The sequence below is a fragment of the Neolamprologus multifasciatus genome, chromosome 13 (assembly GCF_963576455.1).
Source record: "Neolamprologus multifasciatus chromosome 13, fNeoMul1.2, whole genome shotgun sequence".
NCBI classification, from domain to species: Eukaryota; Metazoa; Chordata; class Actinopteri; order Cichliformes; family Cichlidae; genus Neolamprologus; species Neolamprologus multifasciatus.
The window spans coordinates 20,002,313-20,018,932 of record NC_140451.1 but is presented as its reverse complement, the minus strand read 5'-3'; the positions used below and the strand labels follow the sequence as shown (position 1 = coordinate 20,018,932).

At 41.7% G+C, this 16,620-nt stretch overlaps 1 protein-coding gene across 1 annotated transcript in view; it reads left to right on the top strand.

Annotated features, from left to right (window-relative positions):
- lrmda (leucine rich melanocyte differentiation associated) overlaps nt 1–6,428 on the top strand; it is a 217,917-nt gene extending 211,489 nt beyond the window's left edge. The window contains exon 7 of the mRNA XM_085183757.1: nt 5,075–6,428. Coding sequence (XP_085039883.1) covers nt 5,075–5,154 — 80 coding nt within the window. The 3' untranslated portion in view covers nt 5,155–6,428. The remainder of the gene's footprint in view (nt 1–5,074) is intronic.
- The last annotated feature ends 10,192 nt before the right edge of the window (nt 6,429–16,620 follow it).

Here is a 16,620-nt window from a genome sequence, read left to right as displayed (position 1 = left end):
AAAAGGACAGCCGGAGATGGATTGTGTCCACAATAATAGCCCTGGCTCACAGCAGCCTCCGCCCCAAGCCCATAAGTCACTTGCACCAATTCTTATAGAAGCCAGCGATGAACAACATCTGACCCCATCCCCCACCTGCCCAGTGTTATTTCAGCCCTTGGAGATAATACGGAGAGTGTAATTGTGTTGTTAATTGGATTCTTCAAGTTATATTTTTTCCCCCCTGATGGATTGAAACACAGAAATTGTTGGCTAAGTCGCTAAAAAGGAGAGTGTGGTTACAAAAAAAAAAATCAGTGAATAATCAGAAAGCAGAAGAGTACATAGAGGAGGAGAAAGACAAAGTGGAAGCAGTTAAGACAAGAGGGGAGAATAGATGTGGAGAGGGGACAGGGCATGAAACGAGGAGTGGAGGGAGTGAATTCATGCCAAGAATAGATAACCTTGATGTTAAAAGCTACATCCGTTGGATGTGTCTTTCTGTGACATATTGATGGCCCTTGAAAAGAGTCAAGCTGATTGTATGCAGGGAACAATCATTAAACCCACTCCATCTCCCTCCCCTCTCTGACTCCCTCTGTCTTCCTCTTATAAGTGTGCGCTGATGAAATGCTACAAGACCCACACATGCTTTGAGCTAAAAGATTTGTCCAAGTCCTTATTTCTTACGCAAACTATGTCTCTTACGCGATCTTTCTTCTTCCATCTGCTATGTCTACTACCTCTCTGTTAATACTATTACTAATATTATTTTACATCAGATTTGGTTCCACATTTAGCAGTTTCTCTTGATGTCTCTTGTTAGGTCACAGCATCTTTAACAGGTGAGGAGTTAATGTAGGAAAATTGCTGGAGATTAGCCCACTTTTCAGGCATTACCAACAGAAGACAATGACTGTTCAGGGATAATCTAAAACCACACTTCAGATTGATGCATTTTATTATTTGCTGTACAATCATATTTCATGTATTACCACTATCTTGCCAAGTTAATACTCTTAGGCGGTGCCTCTTCGGTATTACAATTTAATAATTACAGCATAAATCTCAAACAAAGGAGTAGCTAATGCTCTCCTAAATATCCACATAAAAAAAGAATGACATTCATCTCTGCAGGTTTTTTCCAGAAAATTATCTGAAAGAAACATAAAAACATACTCTGAACTACAAAGGACAATGAAACTTGATTAGGAATACATTATTGTCTTTCTATTAAAATGTTTATTGATGACTTTTTGTTGTGTTAATCTTATGCAGCAAAACAATAAAACACCCTTGATTACTTTGTCAGTTCTGTCTGCTGGGATTGCTTTACCCCTTTGGTTATACTGTACTTTATTATTACTAAGAAATTCTGTGTTCAACAGCAACTGTTGATGCTGTATGTGTTGATTTGCTGTTAGAGCACTGTAAACATGACGCTTGCACAGTTAGCTTACTCACACTGTGGGAGAATGGGCCATCAAGCCCCTGTGGGGAGGACACATGCTTTGGGTAATCAGCTCGCAAAAGACCAGACTTTTCTGACGATGAACCCACACTGCAGCAATCACCAAGCAGGAGATGCAAAAAACCAATTGTGCAGGCTTTTAATAAAGACAAGAGGGTTTGCGTCTAACTTGGGGCTGTGTGACATACAGTATGTAGTACAAAGGGCTGACTGTTGCTCCACCAGGGCATGATGGAAACGTTAGCCTCCCCGTCACTTTGTTAATCTGTCACTTTAATGGCTGCTCCCACCGTTCTCCCCGTGTGCTCGAGATGTAAGGGGGTATGAGTTTGTGATAATGTGTACATGGTTGAGAGTGTGGGTGTTGATTCGAGTGTGCTCATCCATGTCTCAGGGTACACATATATTGTACACTAGCACGTTTGGCACTGTAATACTTGTTATTAAGTATCAGTTCATCAGGCAGAGCCCCACCGGCGTGACTGTGGCCTCAGAGGGCATTATGTAAGACCAAGTTTGGCTTAGTTATACCCTTTCCTGTCTCCAGCCACCCCATCTTTCTCCTGGTTTCTCTTGTAATAAGAGCAAACACTTGCTGTGAAGGGAATGCAGTGAACTGGAATGTGTTTATGCACCAAACACACCGCTTAATGTAGTGCTGAAATGTAGAGCTTTCAACGTTCATGCACTTTTTCACCCACTGGGAGACGGACCTCTTGCCTGTTCTTTGTTCTTCCCTTTTTTCCTTAATTTAAACTCCCACTTCTCCTATGATCGCACACAAGTGTATATATTAGCGCTGTTGTGGAGTTACAGGTCACACATTTTCCAGCGCTTTCTGATTGGTACTGGAGAATCACAGAATGTGGTCCCTCCAATCCTTCTCAGTCCCCACAGGCTAGTGACGAGCTCAGCGGAGTGTGAAGGTTCGAGGGGCCTTTGGCTTTAGTTCCTTCATCTGTGAAGGTTATCTCTGAAAGGCTTTGGTTGCAACCTACAAATATATCCCCTCTAGGTAAGCTCTTATTGGGAGCCTTGGTTCTGGTACCGCAGTGGGTAATTTCTCCCCATCGCCCTACTCCTGGAGAGCGCGAGCTATCTCGCTGGGTAAGCTGTGAATATGTGAAAGGCCCCAGTACCCATGTGATCAGAGCACTGTGAGACACCCCGATTCCAGTGGTGTCAAGCCCACTCTCCAGCCGTGGCACCTATATCCCCAGGCAAATCACGGCAGCTGGAATTCATCCCCCCCGCCCCAGCCTCCTGACTGTCAGAGAAGCACATGCACACACACGTACAAACACACGTGTGTATGTACCCCCCGTACACCGGGGGAGCAGGCAGGCACGGAGCTGGTCCTGGATTTTATCGGAGGTGACAGCTTCTCACACTTCAGTGTTTGGATCACCTCAAGTAGCTGGGCTATGAGGGGAAATGAGCACTGCTCCACTACAAAGTCCAGATTTAGATTGACTGAGCTTGTCCTCGGGCCTGTGGGCTTCTGCTGCTGCTGTACAGCTCCGCCGCCTGACAGAACACCCACTACTGCTGCCAGGGACTTTGTGTGTGTGTGTGTGTGTGTGTTTGTCTCTCCGTGCTCTATATGTGTGCATATGTGTGTGTCACTCGGTAGAGCCTACTTTGAAGAGTCGGAGAGAGTGGGGGAAAGAGAGCGATGTGTCAGGTTTGGTTAGAATTGAGGGTGGCATCAGAATATGCTTGGCACTAATATGGCACCAGTATCTCTGTCCCCGTCTCTGCTTTCTGTCACTTAGTTGCCATTCTCTCCTCGCCCTTGACAATGTCTCTTTGGATTATGTGATTGGACTTACCACTTGGAGCACCCCTCATCCCTCTGCGACACTGCCTCTCCAATGAGTCTCTCCTTTTCTGCCTTGCATCTGGCCTGCCCCTCCCTCCTCCCGTAATGCACTTGATGTCTATTTAGAAGAAAAAATGGTGAAAGCTTTATCTGTTCTCCTGTCAGACGATCATTGACAGCGCTAATGCCACTTGTCCTTGCCTCATTTGGCGAGAGGTGACACCTAGGTACAGCCCGCCACATTCATCAAGTGGCAGTGGAAGCGATGTGACATCAACGTCTGCAAACCAAATACGGAGCTCGGGGCAGCTCTCTGCATGGACAGCACCGCCTCGCAATAAAGCAAGGATAGCACTGCAGACCATCTTGGTTTCACCTTTTGATGTGGCTTTAATTTTAATACTTGGTTTTACTGATTTTCCTGATTGTTATTCCGGTAGATTACGTTTCTCTCTGTTTTTTTTAAAATAGCTAATATCTAAATGAACTGTTTTAATAATATAGAAATGACAGATATATGTATAGGTATATATTATAAACCTCTTTGATAACGTAATTCTGCCTATCTTCTATGAAATAATAGCACAGAAGTTCAGCTTGTTTTGACTAGTACTGTAGTTTAAGCAGTTCCATCCACAAGAACTGCTGATTAAGTATAAATATGATACCTTAATGAAAAGTAATATATGCACATAAATGCAGTAGAGATTATGAAAAGCAGGATGTCCTCTTATTTGGAAGACCCATGTAAAGAATATTTGGAAATGTTTCACATTTTATGCCAGAAAGTTTAATTTGAAATGAAAATAATCATTAAATCCTGCAGTTAATTTAATCCATAATTAGTAAAGTAACCTTAGGATAAAGTAAATAATCTTGTGTCTGCATTGAGTTATTTAAATACGTTCCTGTAATGCAGTAAATACACCTTCCTGATTAAACTTGCATGCTGCATCTATTGGAAGCAAATGCAAATATCCAGGTCTCTCTCTCTGAAACTGCCTCTTTCACCCGCCTGCAAGAAGCAGAGACACACATCCAGTTCAGTCCTGCCATTTAAAACTGCACGACTACAGTAAACAAAACAGTTTCGTGTACTTTCAGTGTTTCTCATTTAGAAACTCAGCCAGGGTTATTTTGTGTGTCTTTAAAGTCAAACAGACAAACTGAATTTATTACCTAGATTTTGAAGATGCCTGAAGATGCCTTCAATAATATTAATACATCTGCATAGTTTCATGATATTTCAAAGTAGAATGGGAGCTAGAGCCTTCAGCTTTCAGGCCCCTTTTCTGTGGAACCAGCTCCTAGTTTGGATTCAGCAGAACCCCTGGTTCTGCCAGAGGTTTCTCCCTGTTTAAAGGGAGTTTTTCCTTCCCACTGTTGCCAAGTGCTCGTTCAGATGGGATCGTTTTATAGTTAAGGTTTTCTCGCACCTTGAGGTGACTGCTTTGTGATTTGGTGCAATATAAATCAAATTGAATTGAATTAAATGTAATTAAAAAAGAACTTACAAGTTTGCTATTTCTTGGTTTCCTGTCATTCTTATAAACAAACCACATCAGAGATGTGCTCTGAGGGTCTTGCCAACAGGTTGAAAACTGCTGTTGTTAATCTGCGAATGACACTGCAAATGCACTGCAGTTATTATACTACAACCTACAAACTGCTGATTGTTTAGTTTTGACACTAAAATGTATACGGAAATGCAGTCCAGTTAGAAACAGTGGTTGCATTTCAATGTGAAAAGTATATACAGGTACTAAAGCAAACTGACTGAACTCTCCTCTTTCTGTTTTTAGGAGTATTCGCCAAGTGTCGCTACATCTACTATGGCAAGCACTCAGAGGGCAACAGATTCATCAGAAACGATCAGCTCTGATGGACAGCCGCTCAACCGTAGACTAAGAGACGGACATGGAAGACAGCAGATGCTAACAGAAGGACGGGAGGATCAAGTCAGTCTTATTTATTGAATCCAGTGGTGATATTTGGTTCACCTGATCACCTGATCTGGAAAAGAAAAGATTTAAATTCCTGGAAAAAATGTTTCTATATAAGAGGAAAGTTTCCTTTAAAAAAAAAAAAAAAATCTTGTGTTTTTAAAGATCATATTGCAGCCCCATAGTTAGAGCCTCTTTTGCTTCTGCTTCCCTGCATGCAGCTCAGCCGGAGATGACACTCTGAATGACATGATTGCCTCTAAGCATTTGCAACTGCAAAACTCGAGACTCAAAACACAAACACAAGAGCACAAGCCTCTCTCTCTCTCTCACACACACACACACACACACACACACACACACACAGTCTGTGACAAACATACCCAGCCAATTGCGTCCTCTTCCTTGACAGCCATGATGGATCACTTGTCCACTACCACCACTAATCAAGGGGGGAGAGGTTATGGTCACACACCTGGGGCCTGACACGGACTCATCTCTTTCACCGTGTGTATCATTCGCTCACACACACTCACATCTTCTTTAAAACATTAAGACAAGGCTTTGACAGAACAGCGTTTCTACAGCTTCATTAAACATTGCTGTGATTTTCAGTCGGCACCCAAGGCATGATCAGTGTGTCTTGTTTAGTTTGAGGCAGTTTTTTTTTTTTTTTTTTTTTGGGTAGGGTTTTTTGTGCTCATGTGATTTTTATTTGGTTATTTTTGTCTTTTGGATCTTTTGGTGTCTAAAAAAGAGAAAATCTCTTCTTGAAAGTCAAAAATCTGATAAGTGAGACGATTCGGTGAGTTTCTTCTACAGTGTGCACATTTTTGTTTGTTTGAAACAAAAGAAGCCAAACGAAATGCAGCTTAATCATAAAAATAAAACATTCCAGCACCAGCTTTAATGAAGAATAGGATTGCTCTTTCCAGGTTCATGTCTGAAAATTTGCTCTCTTTTATTGCTTTACAATTTTCAGAATATCCAAGCCAATGTAATAACCAGTGTTGCTGCATGAGAAATGTTTACATTTTGTTATTCTCTATAATTGTTGTGGCTTACCATTGTTGTATTGATCCGTTTAATGCCCTCTCACAGCAGCAGGTCAAATTTCTGAGGCAACAAATTGAAATTTTAATGTAAATGATGTGATAAATCTGATCTGATGTGAAATTGTATTAGCAGGATTTAATTAAAAGGGTTGAACTAACACATGTCTCTTGTCAATTTGATGTGGAGTTTAAGGTACTATGATGCTTTCACATTTAATTCCCTCTGCCGGCACTTTAAACTGTTTCCTAATGATGAAATGTCCATCACATAGATATTTTTTTCCTGCATAAAGCTTATTAAAGATGTCAGTGACTGACAAAACTCATCTGTCATCAAATCATAAGGCTTGATTACTTACACTTTAGAAGTGATGGAGGCGAATAAACCACAGTGATGAGATAGAGGCTTTATTTATTTGGGACTTGAAAGAAACCATGTTGAGCTTCAGTACAGTGTGTCACTCATCCACAAACGGATGAAGAAAAGGTCAGAGATAGCCTGATGCAATGTTTGTTCACTGTGTCTCTTTCAGTTCGTCTCATATTTCTATTAGCTTAAACATTTGCACTAGTATACTATAGTGTGTGTGTGTGTGTGTGTGTCTGCTTGCTTGTATGTGCTCGTTCACTTCACAACTTTCAACAGGACTGTGTGACCATATTCCAGATGACATGCCGTTCAGGAGCCTGGTCACTAGTGCTGGCGTTTCAAAATGACAAGGTTTATTTGTCTGTGTTTTGATATGTTCAGAGGAAACTGGGGCTGACAGCCGGAGGAGGCAGGAAGAGGGGAGCCACAACAAGTTCCCCCCGCACGACACAAAATGTCATCCTTCCCCTGGCTGCGGCGCACGCCCAGCCATCCTGCTGAAAAGAGCAGACATTTAAAACTTTGTGACATGTGTCACAGGCACTGCCATTGAGCCAGTGCCACTGACGGAGCTGGAATTGACAGGCCCCGAGCCACCGGAGCTGGCTGGGGGACACACCGAGTTTGGTGCGTGTCACTTCCCATCCTCGTCAGGGATGCATCCCGAGCTGCCACACCAACACAAACTGCATTATGGGGTGGGCAGGGAGTGCCAGATTGGGTTGACATATGCTTGACATGTGCCTTTGTGCATGCGGTGGGATGAATGGGATGCTTGGCATCACGGACAGTAGATTAATTAAGGTATGAGGAACAGATCTACCTGTAGGCGGTGCCCTCCTTGACCCTCGGCTCTGTCACTGAGGCTGCTCCTTGGGAACTTCTTGGCTGAACAAATGGCACGCCACTTCATCACAGCAGATCAGTGACATTCTGCTATAGTGGCCCTGCAGGCTCCTCTACTAGCCACAGTGTGCATGTGCGTGTCTGTGCGCAGGCACACGCATAGGAAGTGTAACTCTGAATGTGCATATTTTTATGTGAATCCATATCTGCGTGAGCATGATCTGGGTCTTTGTGCACAGTTTGCGTAGACAATTTTTGCTGTTTTTGTACTAGAAATGAAACGTTACACAATGAAACCTTAATACTAACAATACCGCACGTGCATTTAGTAAAAAAAAACAAAACTTGATTATAAGTATATATAACTTCTCTTTTTGCTTGAGTTTTGATGTACTCTTAATAGCCACAAAATACAGATGACGATGTGATAGCTCTTCCTGTATCCATATTTAATATGAGAAAATTTAATTTAAGTTCATCCTTTTGCACAGTCTTCAATAATACTGTAACTACAGCAACTGTTGCACAATATTGGAAGGCTTTCAGACTGTAGGTATATTAAAATGTATTTGCATATTGTATGAGCTCAGATTTTTCCTACATTGTTGGCACAGTGCAATTCTCCTCCCCAAAGGCACACGAGTGTGTGACTTGCTGTCAAGAAAACTAAGGACCAATCGCCCCATCACTAGATATCAGCTCACAGCCTGATGACTGATTGGCATGAGCTAATGCAAATTTACAAGGAGGCGGAGGAAGGAAAAAGGACTTGTCTGTATGAGTGACAAGTAGCCACTGATAGAGCAGCAGACAGGATGGGGCGAGATTTAGATTTAACTGTCCTCCTGGCTCTAGAAATCTCTTTCCCCCCTTTTTCCTTTCCTACCCCACTTTTTCTCTGTCTGTGTCTGACATGCAAACCCCTTCCCTCCTGCTACTGAAGACATCTGGCAGCACACTGCTGTCTCGCTTGATCCAGAGGAGCTGAGGGGGGGGGGGGGGGGGGGGGGGGGGGGGGGGGGGGAGGGGCGTGAGAGTGGCCCTTATTTCCGGGCCCGGTCTTAGATGAGTAACATTTGTCACTCAGGGTTGTGCTGTAGTAATTAGCTTGTCAGTGGGCACCAGGCTGAGCTGGCTCTTTCTGCTAAGAAAGATGGACAGACTGACACAGGAGCTGACAGCCAGTCGATAATGTGGCAATTAATGTCATAAATAATTCCACTGCCAATTATATCAAAATGGACCCCGTTCTTTCAAAGGGCCTGGTACTCCCTTATCATTTCCTCTGATAAGGGGAACAACCATCCCCCCATAATTATGGGGCTTTTTATATGGAAATATAACATGGCCTTGCTCTCTCACATGTTTATAGCACAGGGGTGAAAAGTAGAACAAGGTGGACAGAGCAATAAATGTAATATGCTAATAAATGTGTTTTGTGCCCTTTAGCTTAGGTACTCCGACAGGTCGTGTGGCAGGACTGTGAGGCATTTCAAATGTCACTGGCATGTACAAAACGGGGCGTGGGGGGTGGGAGACTTGATTTGAAAATGTAGGCAATTATGTGAGAGAGATCGATTGGAGCTGATATTTTAAAGGTTGCAAAAGCTTAACCAACAGTGAGAATATTGATCCTGACGCCCCATAGCTTGGTGGGAAAAATCATATCTATTCTGTCTTCAAGATGCAGGTCAATCAATCGCAGTAAGCGTGAATACTTGATGAGCTGGAATCCACATGGGTTCACTGAATAGTAAATGTGCTGTATATTGGAGGGAAGTAAAAGTGGGAAAGCGGGAATTTGCTTTGAAATGCTTATTATCCAGCGCCTCGGCCTGTTTCCGCAGGCTCATTTGTCTCGACAAGTGACTCAGTCACTGTGAACGGTCCCCATCAGCCTGACACTAAACTCTTCCTGTGAAATGTATGAGCAAATAAAGTGAGCTCAGCACATGTAAAGCCCTCCTAATGCATTGTAAAACAGCCTTAAACACATCAGATGTATCTTCGGGATGGGAAGGTCGCTCTGATGGTAATATATGGTCTGCGCTCAGAAGTCTCAAGGTCGTGTCAAATTCGCCTACATAATGCATGATTTCCCGTTACTCTTACAGACTCCAATCATGCCTCTCAAGCCTTGAGATGAAAATTTTAATAAGTAAATCAGCCACCTTGCTGGCATTTCTATTACCCCTCAATGTGCACTGACAGAGAAAATGAATAATTCCAAATAATAACACATAGTAACAAATCAAATTTACTACTCTGAGAGAGAGAAAGTGCTGCCGTGGATGTAAAACTGTTAGCCGGCTTTAGTTATTCTTTCATCTCGCCTGTATGGATTTTACTTCTGTTTTGTGTTTGTTTTGCGCTGCTGTGTAAATGTCTTCTTTGTACTTTATGAAGATGAGCGTGTCGCTCCTCCACTTGTCACTGTCCTCTCGTTAGATTGTGTGTAATTATTGTGTCACTTATTGCACGAGAATTGCTTTGCTTTGAATAAAGCAGTTAAATGACCCTGTTAGCATAATTAATTTAACTATCCTGAGGGTCTGCAAAGTCGCAGCCTCATGAATATTAATCGCTGTCAGTGTCGTGCTAAATATTGTACGACAACAACGCAACGTGTTTCTGTTCCGTGTTTGTTTTGAAGTGATTCATCGTTTGATGCAATTTTTGGAGCAAAATTTGGAGTCTTTGTTCCTCGTTCTTAGGCGCTCTATTTGTTTGGTTTTTTGATTAACAATAACACATTTAATACAATCGGCCACATGTAATCAGATAAATATTTGATCAGACACTTTAACCTTTTTTTTCTGCATCATTAAAACAAAAAAAACACATTGATTTGGCAGAAAACATACAGTAATTATACACACTAGTATGGCAGAGGGGCATGTAAAGTTTGCATTTTAATGTTCACACCCTAGGGCTCTACAGCTGTACATTATATGACACAAAGCATCATTGCCATTGATTTTACATGCTTGCAGGCTTGGTTCAATGCATTACATCCTCACTTGAAATTTGAATAATAAATGGGAGTTACAAATTATTTGGAAACCAGAGTGTAATAACCTTGTTTTATATGGTTATTACAACCTAGTTTCCACAAACTGGCAGCCCAAATAAAGACATAAACAGATACTGTCTAACATCAAGAAATAAGTAGTACTACATATAGTATCCCCTATAGTTACATTATTGTCATTGATAATTATACTTTAGAAGAAAGATGCTTTTTGGTTTATTATATGCAATTACAAATAATATTAAAATGTCACAAAGACACATCTTTGCTATTATAACAGATGGGAATAAAAATATTTTCCCCTACATGTTATGGCTGTTTGATTGAGATAAAATGAGTATGATATGCACATGAACTGGCCAATAACAATCTTTTTGGCAGACAACAATCACTTCAATGTGTCTAGAGTTCTACGCCTATGCTCATTTGAGATGCTAGACCTTACATGCTTGAATAGAACAATCAAACATTGCAAAGGAATTTCCTGGAAATATTGGCATTTACTTCTTCTATCAGGTCCCGAGGGTGGAAGTGCTGATTGTGTTGAATTGCGTCTGTGTTTATCTAACAAGTGGACGTGAAAAGGAACCAGGAAAAAAAAAGCCCCCAGGAGAAATGGCTGGTTTTCTCACATGGCCAATTCTGTATGACTCCATTGAGGCACAAGAGAATACTTAAACAAGCAGTGTACTGTACAATGAAGTGATGTGTACCTACAGTATCCGTGGCATCATGCTCTTTCACTCAAATGGCTCCTTCGGATGGATGAAGGAATTATTCTCTCAGATTTAGATTTTTTGGGGGTAGGGTTATTTCCCATGAACGTGTTTTGAACTGTAAACAATGCTCATACATTACATATGAATACACATATTATGGGACCCACGGTGGTGTGACCTGAGGGACAAGTGTGCCGTGCTGTATGTCAGACTCTGTGGTATTTCCTGCGGCACTCTGAGCCTATCTCTGGGGTCCTCTGGAGGGCAGCCTCTAAAATGGCTCGACTTGGCCTTGGCCGATGACAGTGACATACAGAGGCAGTCGAATTTTGACACACGGCTGTGAGTAATTGTGAGGAAAAGGTGAGGGAAATCCGTTTGTGGGTGAGTCTTAAAGACATGGAGATGGCGTAGCACAAATGAAATCCTTGAATCATGAATACTCTGGAGGTGAGGCACTATTTACTGCAGCCAGTCTTGCTTTTATGGAAACAATAATGGTGGTCAGTAGCTGGGAGCTCAGGTTTTAAGTAGCCCATGTTTTTCTTCTTTTTGGATTGCCAATATGTAGATTTCTATTTATTTATTTTGTTTTTATTAATATTTTATTTCAACTAACCATTTCTAATAAGTTAATTTAATGAATTTGTTTTTATTTTTTAAAGGAAGCACATTTAAAGAACAGTGATAAAAATGCTAAAACGGTTGAATATACCAAACTACAAACTAACCAAATCCTAATCATACTGAGAGATTTAGTCAAATCAAATAAATCATTTAAGGAGGGGTTAAAGTTAATTTTGGTAATCATTTTTCATAAACATTTTTAAAATAAATCAAAAAGAATGTACAAAAACATCCACACAATAACAGGCTAGCAGCATTACAGCAACCAGAGATCAATCCATTTAACAAATTTTACCAATTAGAAACTATACCTGTACTAATGTGATGATTTGTTTTTTGTTGAGACCAATGTCTGCATGAAAAGACAAAAAACATTATGTCAATAATTCATGTGTAGTAATTATATTCTAGAATGAAAGCACAATGCCACAGCTACTTCAGATGGCTAACTACTGATAGCTAACTACTGCCCTTAGCTAGCTAGCTAGCTAGGGATGTTAATTCGCAGATAAGCTTACAAAACACACATAATTTAAATCAGTGAGATAGACATGACTTAGCTGCTATGTTAAAATAACGTGTCCACTATCATATTGTTAGTATATTTAACATGTAGGCTTAATGTTTACTATTTTTGTTGTCCTAGTTTTGCATGTTAGCATGCTGACTTTTCTCAGTTAGCATCAAACACGTAGTAGGTTGAAATTATAGTTTGCAGGTATTTGGTCATTAAGTTAGCAATGCGAGATTAAAAGTCAAGTAATTGTAAAATTATGTTGGCCACACCAAATATAGTTTCATGATACAGTGGTGCATCACCTATCTATAGCCTCACATTCAAGAAGACAAGAACCAAAAAGGAAAAAGGCAGGAGTTGTATATTTATTCATTGTAGTGTCATTCTGTCATTCAGCTGTTTGTTTGTTTTTTCCTCCCACAAGTGCAGGTTGTTTAATTTATTTCTAGTTAGCTCTCATTTGTTTGATGAGCACAACTCCAAGGAGTTATGAAGCACTTACTACAGTTAATCAACTTGTTGGAGCAAATTCTTTGCAGTTCTTACACTGGCTTTTGTAAAGCTCAAGTTCACCTCCATCACTGCATGATCATGGATATCTGTAAAAATTGTAATGCTCTCCTGTCCTGGTTGCTGAGATTCTTATTTCTGGATCGCACACATTTTTGCCATGAAGGTGAAGTAAGAGTCAGGCAAAGTTGAGGTGTTCTCACAACAAACAATACAAATCCTACACTATTTGAGATATGCATATGGTGATTAAATGCCAATAGCACAAAACATTGATCCATTTACAAGAGCTGGTTCAAGTATCCTTGAGCTAAAGGTTTATTAGTTGTGATTCTCTTCTATGTCTGGGTAAACTTCAGCTGTGAACCTGCGCATTTGGGTATCAGCAATGCTTTCTCTCTGTGTGTCAAACTGGCTGATAGGCCTAACCTTGTCTGTTTTTCCAAACATATTGATTAGTCTGTGAGAAAAGAGATACTGAGTGCAGAGGCTAAACTTGAAGTAATTCACTTCCTACTAATATAATCCTCTTTTATTACAATGAGGGAAAAGTTTGGAACTACGAGTATACAGCTGAAGACAACAGTGCTCAAGTTTTTCACTTTTGCCTAATAAGAAAATAATCAAATGTATGCCAGTCTATTATTAATAATATCAAAATGCAAGTCTTTAACACTGAAAAACAAGCTGACTTGACAACACAGTCTTGATTTCATTGGATGTCATGTAATGACAGCCAACCACATATCTGAGTCTGTTATTGTTTGTGTGTCAGATAGAAAAACCAACCACCCATGACAGGCTTAGAGAGGAAGATTCGCCAAGTTTTCCAGAAGAGGACATTAAACACAAATTACAAATGGCAGTGGCAGCCGGGGAAAAAAGAAGAGAAACGCCAACCCCTGTGCCTTTGTTGTTCTCCTTTAATTCTGTTAATCGCCCCCAGGTAAAGATTAGCTGCTCTTGCCAATTTAATTCAGCCTCAAATGATGCCGCTACAAGGTCACTTTTTCTATTCCTCCTCTCTCTTCTGCGTTCCCTTCATTCACCCTTCCTTGCCTCACCCCCCCACCCCTCACTTTCCATCCCAACAAACTCTCTCCTCCATTTCTCTTTCCGTGAGCAGGATTGAGTTGTCATGTAGTTCTAATAGGCAGCACAGGGAATCATTAGTCCACCTCGCCTCCCTGACTGATGGGTATTTCACTCCAATCATCTGAGTACTGTGCGTGTATTTGTGTAGGGGTGTGTGTGTGTGTGTGTGTGTGTGTGTGTGGAAGGAGAAAGCTGGAATATCCCCCACCTCACCAACCCCCCTTCCGCCCATACACACTCTCTCCGCCATAGACTATCACCAACCCCCTAACCCCCCTCCGTCACAGCATTGTGCGCCTGCTGCTATTGACGGAGTGTCAGAGCTGAGGGGAGATGTCTTAATCAACTTGGACACACTGGGCATTGATTTGACAAGCTGCTGTAATGACCTTCTTGTTTTTGTAAAGGATCACTGTTTATCTGGGCCACAAGTGATGTGCTGAGCATGCCTCATCGTCATGGAAACTATTATCACAGTAGAATTGGGACAGGGCTCGGTCTTTGGATCTTTTCCTTTTCTTTCTCTGTGACACAAACAAACACACACACATGCAGCCACACTTATCGATATCGATATGTTTGAGGTGTCCTACTATAACCAGATGTTTGGATACTGTAAAACATTGACCGTGATGTTAAACGGTTCAGGGGTCAAAAAGTAGAAGCTCTAAATGGTGTTGACAGCCTTTGTGTCAATGTTATGGAAATTGTTACACAGTGGTTGGATTGACTGAGATGGCTCAATAATCCCACGACAGCTGTTTCACGTGCTTGCCTTCCAGCTCTTTTTAGAAAATTATTTTAAACCTGCAGGTCACTGATTTGCTAAACGGCCCATTATGACAAGGGGATAATGATATATATATCTACAGATATATTCATATATCTTCTATTAGTCAAATGTTTAAAAGAAGTAGCTAAAAGAAGCATAAACAGCATCGGTGTGGTGCTCCATCGTCTGGTTCATGTCTAAAGGCACACCCTGCTTCCTTAAAAAGAAGAAGAAGGTGAAAAAAAACGACACTCTGCTGAGTTTATTTGCAGGGATCTCAGGTTCAGGGTGCTGTCAGCTTCTGTCAGGGCAATCAGCAACACTCAGCCTCCCTTGAATAGCCCGCACACCAGACGGTAAATATTATTGGCATTCTGACACCCTCTCGCTGCGACGAAGTGTGTAAAATTGTTAATAAGGAACATGATGGGGCCACCACACGTCGTCCTGAGAATGGAAAAGCTTGCTCTTGTTGGCAATTATCCAAATAACAGGATGAGGCGTGCGAGGACAGGTGATTTAAGTCCTTAGCTGGCTGGTGGAGAGGTTTGTTTTGGCAAAGAGGAAGTAAAGAAAAGTCACAGAGGTCACATGGTAAACATTGTCCTTGTGCTTTATCCATCAGTAAAACTCCTTATAAAATGTACACGGAGACCCTTGTATGTGCCGTTTGGATAAATTGCCATATATGAGGCACTTTAACACTTGAGGGCTGTTCTACATTATGTATGACAGGCATGTGAGTGTAGGTAGGCTAAAGGTTGCTGGTGTGTCAGCTTTAAGTATGGCTGAGAATGTGCTGCTTGTTTACTGAAATCCACTGTTATTAGTTATTTCTATACCTCCCTCTGAAAGTCTCAATGTGACACTGAGATAAGGCAAACAGTATTCCCTCCCTTTGCATAGAGCAGGTAAGTCATTATTTTTAAAGGCATAGTATCTCCAAGTCACAGAAGGACACGTTGATAGGAGAATAAAGTACACAATCGTAAACGTTTATGCCAGTATTTCTCACTGTATGATTACATTTTTATGGTTCATATTCTGATAGGGCCTGTATTTGCTGCCACCTCCAGAGAAATGAGACAGGCCCAGAGGTGGCATTTCTCCTCTGCTTTATGGAGAGTTGGGTGGGGGTGGAGAGGGGGGAGCTGGGAGGAGAGTCCTGCTCGTTTTTGTTCAGTAAACACACTGCCAACCTAAATGGCTGATCAATCAATTTCAGCGGGATCGATCTGCATCAGTTCTGCCTGCATGCACACACCCGGAGCCACTTTATTGTAAATCAATCATTTTGAAAACATCTCACAGAGGGGCCCGTCCTCACTAACAAGCCATCAATTCCAGCTGCCTGTGTAGCACCCTTATCAGGCCACAAATCAGCAGCCGCACAAACATCTGCTCCATTTCCATCGCTTTCCCCTCCTGCCTCACTCTGTCTTTTATCCCCGCTCTGTCCGTGCCGCTTGTCGTGTTTTGATGTCTGGGTGTCTGGCATGGAGAAGAGAGGAGAGAGGCCGGGATTCTTCACCACACCACTTAAGATAACCCAAGGGTAATAGTGTTTGCACATTTGAGAGAGAAATGAGGACAAATGCCAGGGTGGGTCATACGTTCTCTTTCTGACCGCCTGTTTGACGTTGGAGTGTGAAATTGCACACTTCAGCTGAGGAGGAGGAGGAGGAGGGGAAGGAGGGCAGGGCTCGGAGACTTATGAGATGTCCACTGATTTCTAGCTATGAGATAAGAGTGGCTCGTTGTCTGAGAAGTCATCCTGACACATCATAACACCTCAGAATTGGTGCTGCTCGTGATGTTTGAAGGATTCTCGGGAGATATCTCCGTACCCTTGACACGGGCAGC